Below are 12,362 nucleotides of genomic sequence, written 5' to 3'. Positions count from 1 at the left end.
GGTGGTGTGTTGACCCTCTCTGCGTAAGACCATTTCATCGCGCCTATTTCTCTTTTCTTTCTTTCTATATATTTCTTGATCTAGTACGGTTAACACTCGTTGTTGTATATTTTTAGAGGAATGATATATTACCATTTCCTATCTAAGAAGGTGAATTGTATCTCAATAAACATTTAAAACCACATGGTTTCATGATGTTAACACTTTAACACCTTTTAAAATATGTTGAGTGATAGGGTGTCTAAGTGGAAAAATGGGGTGTCTTTTTAATGATTAAGGTAACATTATAATAGCATTTTAACCGGTAACAGTATAATGTTTTAATGATTAACGCAATATAAAGTAAATTGTATCTCAATAAACATTTAAAACCACATGGTTTCATGATGTTAACACTTAACACCTTTTAAATTTGATTAAAATTTTGAATTTTTGAAAGGCGACATTTTACTAGAAATGCTTTTACGATATGAAAGAGTTCAAAAGCAGGAACGTTTGTTTTAAAATGTGCCACCTTATTTTTCTTTTTCTTTTTTATAAAAAAGGACAAGTTAAGACTTAAATTACCGGTCCAACCGGTGCCCCACAAAAAAAGATGGACCCGATAATGACTCAAAACCGGGACAGCAAAAAAGCCTGTGTGCGTAGGTCCGATTCCGTCGCTATGCTTTAGGTGTCTTTTGTGGTCTTGATGAAGAACATGGTTTCATAATATGGATTATAGAACAATAGATTAAACAGATCAAGAAAATTGAAGATTTTCCTTTCATTAATTATATTATACTAATTGATTTTGAGCACCGGATGATCAATCATACAACAATACTAATGAGACCTAACAATTGAATCTCTACCAAATAAAGCAGAATAATTCCAACGGGAGAATTTCAGATGATACTCGATCGATCAATCTATCTCATCTCCAAGCAGATGATTGAATTCAATAATTAATTTCCACAAGAGATGATAGAAACAAGAGATCGAGCGTTGATCTCCTAAGTTTATAAAAGTTTTTCGATCAAAGAAACCAAATTTGGCAAACATATGTAAAAATTTGTGGATAATAATTTAATTTAAATTCTAACAATTTTTGCCGCTTTGACCACCGGATTGTCCCTCGCGATCGCCTCCCGACCGGCGGTCTTATAATCATATGTGCAGTCATGACGGTCGGAGTAGCGGTGCTCCGCGCAGAATAGATCGCCACAACGGCACCGGAATCCGGTCAAACCTACCCTCTTCCGGCAACCGGAGCACCGATTTACAACCTTAGCCGTCGTTTTCTCCTTTGGTTGTTCACCAACCATCAAAACCGTCCGATCTACAACCAGATCAACCGATACATCGCGAGACGTTGACCTCGTCGGAGACCTCAAGGAGCCAGATCTACCACGAGTACTTCGTTGCGTTGACGTGGTTGAACTGGAGGTTGTGGTGGCGTTAAAGCACTTTTGACACATATTGTTTGTCGCCGGATTTCCAACGACGCCGCAGTTATTGATGCAGAGAGTCAAGGTTTCAGGTACAGCCTTGAATTCCGTCTCTTCTTTCTCAGTCCTCTGAGCCATCTTCAAACAGAAACCTTCAAAACAATCACAAATTTGGACAACGAAAACAATTCAATCACCCTGAGAAGCGATCGGCGTTGGAGAGATGAAAATTTTCAGTCGTCGTTGATTAATCGAAATGGAAATTTTGGGTTGGCGAGAGAAATGGAGGGGAGGGGGGAGGTTTATTAAGGGAAGGGGGGAAAGGGCTAATGGTTATCGCAAGGGACGCGTTATCATCATGCAAATTGTGACGTGAAATTACCATGTTACCCTCCAGGCATTTCATAAATTTCATAAACGGTGGGGTCAGGGTCAAGGGCAGTAGGATTACTACGTCTGACGTGTTTATTACTCCATCAGGGCCCAATTTCGCCCGTGACAAAAAGCTTTGAAATTTTTATATGACAAAACTTCAAAAATGGTCCCTGTGGTTTTCGAAAATATCAAGTTTAATCTCTAAGTTCAAAAAACCTCACAGATGGTCCCTGTGGTTTCAAAACTTTTAACAAACAGTCCCTTAGCCACATAAAAAGACTAATATGCCCTTTCTATTTCTTTTTAGAATTAATTTTACCTAATCCTATTTAAAAAAAATAAAAAGACAAAATAAATAATTCATTGGGCCCACTTGCTCTCTCTCTCTCTCTCTGTCTCTCTGTCTCTCTCTCTCTCTCAACATAAAAAACGCACATCGTCTTCTTCATCTGTTTGGGGATTTGGAGGAACGAACAAATCGGAAGCGATGAGAAGTTCCGATGGTGGTCATTCAAATCGCGAGGAGAGACAGAGTCGTCGATCTCCGGCGACCCTCTGAGGCTTTAACTTGCATCATCTCCGGTTGAGAGCTACGGGAACAGGTCTCCGTCTTCGTCTGCTCGGAGAAGCTAAAATCACGAATGGAAGGCTACGATCAGGAAGCTCCGATGGTGGAGTGTGGTTCTGCAGTAGTTAAGCAGTCACAATGGGGGAAAAGGCGGAGGCGGCTATAATGGTGGAAGAGGGAAGAGCAGTCGGTTTTTCCGATGAGCTCCTTCTCGGCTGATAGCTCACTCATCCGAGCTGTGGCTTCAAATCACCAACAGTAGGCGGAGAGAGAGGAGGTGCTGGAGGTGACGGAGAACCAAGTGAGGATGGCTGGGGAGTTGTAACAGCTGGCTAGTTTATCGGTTCTTCTTCCTCTCACTTTATCGAAGCCAAAATTGAGGACCACTGCAAACGAGGGGATGTTTTGAGTTGTTGATCGATATGGAAGAATGTGGGAGGAAGGAGAGAAACTGAAACAGGGGCGGCAGCCTTGGTTCGTCGGATTCTTTCCTCATGAACACCCCCACCTACTGTTGTTTTCCATTCTTGCTTCTCCCTTCTCGATCAGACGAGGATCGAAGAACCTCCCTCGATTTCTGCCTTCGCTCGATTTCTGCTGGTGTTATTGCTTTTAGGATTGATTGTCGGAGCAGGAGAGGGAAAAGGGGGGTTGTTGGTTGACAAACGGCGGCCAACGTTGGTGATTCACATTTGATACAGGTGGTTCTATGGCGGAGTAGTGGTAGAGCAGTGATGATGTTTAAAAATCAAGCTGCTGGGGCTATGAACTGATGTAAATGGAGTGCCCGTTTTTTTATCAGTCAAAGGGTGTTGGGGATTGAGTAGAAGAAGATGACAAAGACTTTCACGAGAGAGAGAGAGAGAGAGAGAGAGGTGGACCCAATGAATTATTTATTTTGTGTTTTTATTTTTTTTAAATATGATTAGGTAAAATTAATTCTAAAAAGAAATAGAAAGGGCATATTAGTCTTTTTATGTGGCTAAGGGACTGTTTGTTAAAAGTTTTGAAACCACAGGGACCATCTGTGAGGTTTTTTGAACTTAGGGATTAAACTTGATATTTTCAAAAACCACAAGGACCATTTTTGAAGTTTTGTCTTTTTAAAATAAAAATTTGTAAGCAAATGTCTTTTTAATGTTTCAAACAAGTAAATTATAATATATGTTTTTATAACGTTATGCATTAAAAACTTAAACTAACCTCTAAGTTTAATCAAGAGCTTTATTTTGAAGAAGTTTTTTAATGCTTTTATCGTTGGAGTGAAAAAGTCTTTTATTTTTCTAAAGAAAAGCCTGTTAGAACCCTTATGGAAAATGTTCCATCCTTAGTGATTATTTTACAATTAAATGTCAAACCTGATCATTTGTTCATTAATCATTAGAGTCCGAGAAATTAAATATCATTTTGTTTCAAGATTTTTTATTCGTATAAAATAATAATATGTTAAATTTATTAATTGTTTTTTTTTTAATCTTTATTTTGACAATTGTCTTAATATGGTGAGTAGATAGATGAATAAAAACAAAAATTAAGAGGATATATTTAATTTCACAAGCAAAAACAATAATATGTCTTTGAACCGGATTCGCAACTATTTTGTCGCCTATGATCGCAACGCGACCAGGAACTTGGTCACGGTGCATTGACCCCTTGACCATTGACTTTAACAGTTAACCGTTGATCATTGATTTTTTTATCAGTTTGAGTTTAGGTCAAACTTTGGTGGATTAAAGTTTTTTTGGCTAAGGGTTGGCCTCCGGTTAGTATTGGTCATTTGTTTGCACCTAATGATTTTGGTGATTTGTGTAGTTGTAACACCCGTTTTTCAGGTACTTTCATTCATAGCTCAAATATAAATTTTTCTAGCAAAAGATGGTTCTTACGCACGGCGTAAGTAATGAACTACGCAGGGCGTAAGTCATTAAATGGACGCGTGGACTTTATGCTCTATGCAGGTCTTACAATCCCTACGCAGGGCGTAATTACTCAAAACCCAAACCCTGATTTTTTAGGGTTGAGACCTATTTAAAGACCTTAAGTCCCTTGAGGCCTCCCTTATCATCAGCCTCCATTCTTCCAAGTTTTCATTTTGAAACCCTAATCCCTTGTGAGCTTGTTTGAGACCTTTTGTGTGTTCTTGGTGCATATTGAAGAAAAAGAAGTCTATCATAGTGGATCGGTGTGGCTCAAGCTTGAAGATCCAGAGCTTTCATCTCTTTTGCAAACTTCTGGAGGTATAAAGCTCTCACCTTTATGGTTCTATGGTTTAGATCTAGGTTAGATTCTTGGTTTGCAAGCTTTTGGTCCCCTGGTTTTGGCTCTTGTGATTCATGCAGAATCAAGAAAACGGGAAACCCTCATCCAACTCGTTGAGTTAACTATGCAACTCGTCGAGTTCCTTCAGTTCATTTCTCATTCAGATGCTTTTAAGCGAAACCAAAGCTCCAAACTGTAGATCTAGGCTCATAGGGTGTAGTTATCACGTAAAGTTGCTAACTTTACGTGCATGTAAGGCCTTAAATGCTAAAACCAAGCTAAGGAAGAGGTTTAAGCCAAAGAGAAGGGCCAAAGCTTGATAAATTTGATAATTTTATGACTACGAGGGCTTAGAGGAGTTCATATTTGAAGTTACAACTTCAGATCATGCTCAATACCAGAAATGACCCACCAATATGCTATAAATGGCCTAAAACCCTTGAATGAGGAGATCTAACACTAGAATGATCAAGGTAACAACTTGTTACCTTCAAATGGAAGCCAAGACGGAGTAGGAACTGGATCTACAAGCTTCTCCTTGATACAAGCTCTTGAATCTTCAAGTTTCTTTCACTAAAACCACCTTCCAAGCTTTCACACACACACACACACACACAAAATGAGGAGTAATACACGATTAGGGTTTTCTGAGGTCAAGGGGGCGATAAGAGAGGCAGGGGGCTAATGAGCCTTTAAATAGAGTGCAAAACCCTGGAAATTAGGATTTCCATGCACAGCCTCTGCTCGTCGAGTTGGGGTCCTCCAACTCGTCGAGTAGATGCCATAAACCATGCGGGCTGACCAGATTCGACACGACGAGTTGGGGCCTCCAACTCTTCGAGTTCCCACAATAATATGAATATAAAGCTTTAAAATTTATACCTGGGAGTCGGGATGTTACATTTTGGAATTCTTTTTCCCCTATCTGAAGATGATATTCCACATGCTGATCAAGGTGAAAGAATGTTCCATTCTTCAAGCAATGGTGGAACTCGAAATCATGCTTCTCCAACTCTTCCTCCTCCTCCGCCAATGACTCTCCCCAAGTCATGTTTCCTTCAATCTGAAAAGTACGAAGCCCTGTTGGCATGTAAACTGTTGGATATAGTGTCTAAGTCAATAACTATATTTGGTATGTACTTGACCCGACCCGGCATGGTCCATTTGGGTTGCACTTCACCCGAACAATTTATGGATAATCGTTTGAGAATAGTATAAGTTATGATTTATTAATATATTATAAGTCCTAATATATTAATATAAAATCATATTATTTAATTAGTATTGATCTATAATTAATTTAGAATTAATTTAGAGATCAAAAGTATGACTAATTAAATATGGGCTCTTGTATTTATATAGTGTGGGCTAATGCTTATTTGGAATGGGCTAGGCTTGCATGGAAAGTCCATGGATACTCCATGGAGCTTTAACCCATGGATCTCATGGAAATGAAAAAACATAGGTATTAGGGTTTACATGGATGTAACCCTAATCCACCACACTATATAAATGAGGCTTTGGTTCTTGAAATTGCACTAGTTGATGTGTGAAAACTAAGAGGACCGATTTCAAGAAAGTTGTGACTATTCTCTCAAGTTTCCAAGTTTGTGGTGATTTGTGACTTCCATTTGAGGCATCCACATTATTGGTGCTAGGCTCTCAAACTTCAAGCAATCAACTTCTACTACAAGGTAAGTAATTCTACTAGCTTTATTTGATTCAAGTACCCCATGCCATGCTAGTTAGGATAAGAACCTTGGAAAAATAATTATTTGCATGTATCTTAGTCAAACATAGATCCAAGGTTTCTAGGGTTGCATGTACACCATAGGAGTGTTAGAATGCTCAAAACCCATCAGTGGTATCAGAGCCTGGTTTGTTTATTTGATAATTGATGCAAAAAAAAAAAAAAAAAAAAAAAAAAAAAAAAACTTGAAAATCGAAGTTTTGTTCAAAAGCTCGTATCAAAATTTCAAGTTTTGTATATGTACTTACGATTCTTGAAATTTTTGATATGAACATTCATAAACATATGAGTTTAGAAGATCATAGAAATTATGTGCTAATAATTGATTAGATTAATTCTTGATCTTTACGTGTTTTAATGGAGTCCATAACTAGTTCTTAAGTTATGGATAACCAAAAGCCACATTTATAAATAACCATTAAAAGAACACATAGGTTACAAAAAATGAAAAGTCTTCATTTTTAATAACCATTAACTCATAACTTATGAGAAATGAAAAGTTTTGAAAGTTTACAAAACTTGCCCTCAAGTTTTGGAATATGTAAAGTCATATTAAAAACTTTAGTTCCAACCCCTAGAATTTTAAAAGTTAAAATTCAACCCTTATACTTTATAATATTATAAGTTTAATAATATTTTTATATGTATAAGATCAAGTCGTCTTACCGCTAGTACGCCTCATTCACGAAGCCGATCTATAAGGGGGTATAAGGTTGTTGCCTATAAAATGGCAACTTAATGGGTGTCCAATCTCACCCACCGATTCCTTGATCGGTGGAGGGTCCTTAGCCGAACGGGTAGGACAAGGACTTATAAATTCTCATTAAAAGTATAATGATAATACTAAAGTAACTAAACTTTATTGAATTCCCAATCTTAGTTATTTTAGGAAAAATGTGAATAAGGTGCTAATCCATGAAATTACACTTTACACTTTGTTTAAGTCGTTAGTGGAGCATGTGTGGTTAACCGGCACACAAACTTGAACTTAACAAGGTAGGTAAAGGGTGACTTAATGTTTATCATAGTATCGATGGAGCGTGTGTGGTTAACCGGCACATCGATTGAGGGGTAATACATTAAGGGTACCAAGTAATTTGCATGGTTACTTCACACCTTGTTTTGTGATCCTCGGCATCCCAGTCACAAAACTTGAAGGGCACACTCGAGATTGAAACATGCCATTGAAGAAAGTTCAATGAATCTCAAAGAATCTAGGAGTTTCTAAACCAATTAAAACCTAATTAAATATTTCGTTTCTCATGGTGGAAATTGGTGAATCGTCATTCACCTACCTTCAAATATCTTATGGCTTAGATTACGGCATCCCTCTTCTAAGTTATAAAATATTGTGTTGGGTCCTAGCCTTAATATTACATTTGGGTGTTTTGTTAAGGACTATCTCTATATCTAATCTAATATATTCCCTCTTCTTTTCAGATGTCTTCCAATAACAATGCTTCTGGCTCAAACCCTACTAGCTCCTTCTCTCTCATGAATCTTTGTGGGAGAGTCATCTTTGATGGGTCCAAATTTACAGATTGGATCAGAAACATCAGGATGGTCACTCGGTATGAGAACAAAGAATATGTTCTCGACAAGGAGCTGAAGGTACCCGAGCCAACTGCTACTCCTGAAGAGCTTGCTGAATATAAGGTACATGAAAGAGATGCTACAAAAGTGGCATGCATCATGATGGCCACCATGACAGCCGAGCTCCAAAAGTCCTATGAGGACTATTATCCTTTTGAGATGCACCAGGACTTGATGGACCGCTACCATTAAAGTGCTCGTCAAGAGCGATATGAAATAATCTCCTCCATGATAACAAACACAATACTAACTTTTGTTATTTTTGAGTGTATAATCCCAGATCTACAAGTATCCATATAATATATATGTTAAAAAACACCTTTCTCATGATTTTTATGAAGATCTATGTGATAAACTTTATGTTCAAGTAAAAACCCAAAAGTTAAACACGCAACCCAATGGTCCATGCAATTATCCAATGGTTAACCGAAACTTTGACTTGTATTCCCCCCCCCCCAAAGAGTATGAAAACATGAAAAATAGTGGGGTATGAAGCTCACCTTGGGCTTGATCGGTTTTTGAAGAGGAGCGTGAAGTGAGTTTTCGGTCTAGCTTGCTATTCTTGAAGAGATTTTCGAAGCTAAGAGAGTTCTAGGAAGCAAAACACGAAATGGTGTTGTTTAAGGGGTGATCTTAGCATAGATTGTAAACAAAACACTTGAGTTTGATAACAACTTACCAAACTATGATCTTTGTTGAAGAACTCTTGAAAGCACACACACAACTCACGGTTTTTAGGAGGAAAGAGTGAGAGGATTTTAAGAGAGTTGAGAGAAGATATGAAGCGAATGGAGTTTGCGGCCCAACGAGGCTAGGTAAAAGGGTTCTCATCCCAATATGCTTAAAATAATTCTTCATGGCCCAAGAAGGCCCAATATGAGTCTTATGTCCCAAATCAGAGTTGAATAATAAATTTCGGCCCAACTAGGGCCCAAATGTGGTTGTTTGTCCCAAAAGAGCCAATGTGAGGGGGTTTTGGCCCATTAGGCTCAATAAGAGAGTTTTGGCCCATTAAGGGGTTTGGACCGAGAAAACTTGGGTTAAAGCCTAAAGTTGAGTGATCATAGCTTATGGGTTTAGATTTTTGGGCTTACATGAGGAAGTTTCGACTTGGAACACTATTTTGGATGTATAAACTTGTATAATATTGAAATTAATTTATACTACACATAGTGTTACATAATTACACAAAGGAACTATCTTGCACATGGATAGGAAACCTAGCCCTAAAATGCTAGTTGTGACATTTCTCGCCACCTTTTCGTGGATATAAAGTTCGTTGGAAACAGACTTAGAACGAAGAAGTTATAGCACTTTGAAGTTATTAGCAACATTGGTCCCTAATGGAGAAAAGTGGCAATAAGGTGCCATGCATGCAAGGTGGTAGGCGCGAAAGTACGCCCAACGTAAGCTGGGGTATGCCCAGTGTAAAGGACTAAAAAGGATGTGGGTGGTTTGTGAGTACGTCGGGCGTACGTAGAGGTACGCGAGGCGTACTCTATTCAGACTAAAACCCTAAATTTTAGGGTATGCCACTATAAAGGAACAATATGCCTCAATGGTCAGCCTCCATTTCACCCTTAGAAAATCACCACTAAACCCTAATCCTTCTTTGAGTGTTCTTGGAGCTTAGAAGGCCATTGGAGAGTATTTTGGTGTTGTGAATCCATTTTCCAAACAAGTGAAGAGCAAAGCAAGGTGGTGGTTCAAAGGAGAAGTTGTAGATCTGAGATAGTTGCTTCATTTCAGACCATCTTGAGGCATAAAGTCTTGAACTTGCCTCTTGAATGCTTAGATCTATCATTTTGAGCTTTTGGACCTTTTTGGTCCCAAGGATCGAGCTTTATGGTTGAAATCCAATTCCTTGGCTTAAAGTTGCCGTTCTCAGTGCTAAATGAGTCCCTAAGACAGAAAGTTGTCACCTTTAAGGTCTTAATGGGTTCATGCAAGAGTTAAGACATGTTTCATGGAAGTAGATTACCATTTTTGGAGTTTGAGCTTATGTGGGACATGCAAAGTCACCAAGTCCATGACTTTATGGATTAAGACGTTGAAGAGGACTTGGATATATGATTATAGCCTTTGGAATAGAGTATTAAGTGCTTAATGGGAGAAGTGACTTAACAGAGCAGTAGGTTGGGTGTACATGCATGTACGCGCAGCGTACAAGTCATACAGTTGTACGCTTAGCATACAAAGGAGCACACCCTGCGTACTCAGTCAGAGTGGGTTTTGAGCTAGTGGGCCTCAGTTTGGGCCATTATTTGGACTTTGTTTCTTTGGGCTGTAGTGGGCCATCAGAAGTCAGATATTATGGGATAAGATTATGTTTGGGCTTTAGGGTAAGGCCCAATTAGCAAATTGGGCCATTAGTGGGCCACTAGTAGGCTTGGGAAGTCTACCTAGTATTGGGCCTTTCATATTATGGTTTTGGGCCTTAGGTTTGGACCAATTTAGATCAGGGGTAAAATGGTTATTTTACCCTAGGGAGGATTATTGGATTTTGGACTAAGTGTTATTTTGGTAATGATAGCTCGGGGAGTCGAGAGATCGGCAGTTCGGGGATCTACCAGCTAGCATCCAGAGGATTATTCATGTGATTCAGTAGTACAAGGTGAGTTTCCCTTTATGTGAATGGGTCTAAGGCACCAATGCCAGCCCGTATACGTATGCATGTGTGATTATATGTTCCGGACTACGGTCCGATGGTGGGGAAAGCCCGAGGAATGTTTGTATGCTTGATGTCTTTGTGATTCTTGCATGTGCTTGTTTTGTATGTTTCCGGACTTCGTTCCGATACCGGGGCAAGCCCGAGGAATGTTTCGGGATTTTAATCTGATGTCGGGCGGGGCCCGAGGAATGTCTATATGTATGTTTCCGGACTATTGTCTGATGTCAGGCGGTGCTCGAGGAAGGTATGCATGTTTAGTTATACTTGTTGTCTTTTTGATACTCGTATGTGCCTGGTAGGGAAGTGGGTATGGGCGGGGTCCCATATTTCATCATTATCTGAGTGTGGACGGGGCTCCACATCTCATCATGCAGAGTAGGTGCGAGGCCCAAGATAGGCGAGGCCTTAGGATTGGAGCGTATAGTATTGTGTATGATTTTTTATGTGCTAGTATGATTATATGATATTATTGTATGTGTATAGCGGGCAGGGCCCAGAGACAGGCGGGGCCTGGAAGAAACAGACCTGTATATCGAGCGGCGCTCGATGCCAGGCGGGGCCTGATGCCGGACATGGTCTGGTGCCGGGCGGGGCCCGATGTAGGGGCGGGGGTCCAGTATATGTGATTATGTGTATGGTAGGTTGGGAAACTCACTAAGCTTCATGCTTACGATTTTCAGTTTTGGTTTCAGGTATTTCCAACTGCAGAGAGAAGAGCCCGGGATGACTGCATTGCACACACCAAGATGTTTTAGCTTGGGATGTTAACTCTGATGTTTTGATACTTTGATAATAATGTTTTGAGATATTTTTACCGTGCTTTGATGAAATGATTTATAACTATAGTTTTATTTAACGGTTTAAAACGAAATTTTTAGTCATGATTTTTGGGATGTTTCCGACACGTTTTGGATTGAGATGATTCTTGGTGATAATTGATGGTCATATGGAAATGTGGAAATGTTTCCATAATGGGAGATGCTTGTAGAATCTACGTGTGAGTTGGAAACTTTAATGCAAGAGAAGTGTTCAAGGAGTGTACGTTATATTTAAGACTTCATAACCATGAAATTGTTTCTAGTAACAAGTTACTAGTGGAACATTCTGTAATTTCGAAGGCTAGGTCTCTGTGACTTTAGAACCTCGACATCACAGAAGGTGAATGCATGTAAAGATGAAATTCACTACATCTTAGATAACGATAAGAATTTGGAATTGTAAAATGAGCATCATTGGAGTAATGTCCAGTTGATCTCTTCATAAAGGAAGGATCATCGAGAGGCATAATGTGTATGTTTACAACATGACATGACTGATGTTATTTAATTCAAGTAGTTAGTTGATTACTCGAAACATTATACAATGAATAAATCCGTAATTGTTATGGTGATTAGATAATAGGGATTTATTATGTTCAATAGGTATGATAACATAGTTGATTAATTTATTATTGTGTTTCACTTTGCATGTTTTACTTCCTTAATAATTTTATTATTCAAAATTCCACAGTCGTTCATACTTTTGGAAGTAAGTAGTGAATTAAGACTGTCAGGAATCGATTGTAGATTATCCATATCGATTGGACTTTGCATGGGATTGCTGCAATATTCATGAGTACTTGGAAATATGAATTTGAGTATTGGATAAACCCACACTTAGAGATTACTTCATGGATTCAATCACAAGTAATTCTAAGACGATAATATCTTATATTCT

The 12,362-nt window shown here is 38.8% G+C and overlaps 1 protein-coding gene across 1 annotated transcript; it reads right to left on the bottom strand.

The window, feature by feature from the left end:
• Window positions 1-733: 733 nt before the first annotated feature.
• On the bottom strand, window positions 734-1,735 carry SAP5 (A20/AN1-like zinc finger family protein). Its single transcript, XM_079083858.1, has one exon. The coding sequence runs from the start codon at window positions 1,566-1,568 to the stop codon at window positions 1,074-1,076; it is 495 nt and encodes a 164-aa protein (XP_078939984.1). The 5' UTR covers window positions 1,569-1,735; the 3' UTR covers window positions 734-1,073.
• Window positions 1,736-12,362: the final 10,627 nt, after the last annotated feature.

This window comes from Lactuca virosa, chromosome 1 (assembly GCF_052849685.1).
Source record: "Lactuca virosa cultivar CGN04683 chromosome 1, Lactuca_virosa_CGN04683_v6, whole genome shotgun sequence".
In the NCBI taxonomy this organism is placed as follows: Eukaryota; Viridiplantae; Streptophyta; class Magnoliopsida; order Asterales; family Asteraceae; genus Lactuca; species Lactuca virosa.
Note: the sequence above shows the minus strand (reverse complement) of the source record. Positions and strands in the feature narration are given on the sequence as shown.

Bases quoted from the DNA above. Each gene is read 5' to 3' on its own strand.
- SAP5 (XM_079083858.1), bottom strand. From the start codon at position 1,568: ATGGCTCAGAGGACTGAGAAAGAAGAGACGGAATTCAAGGCTGTACCT.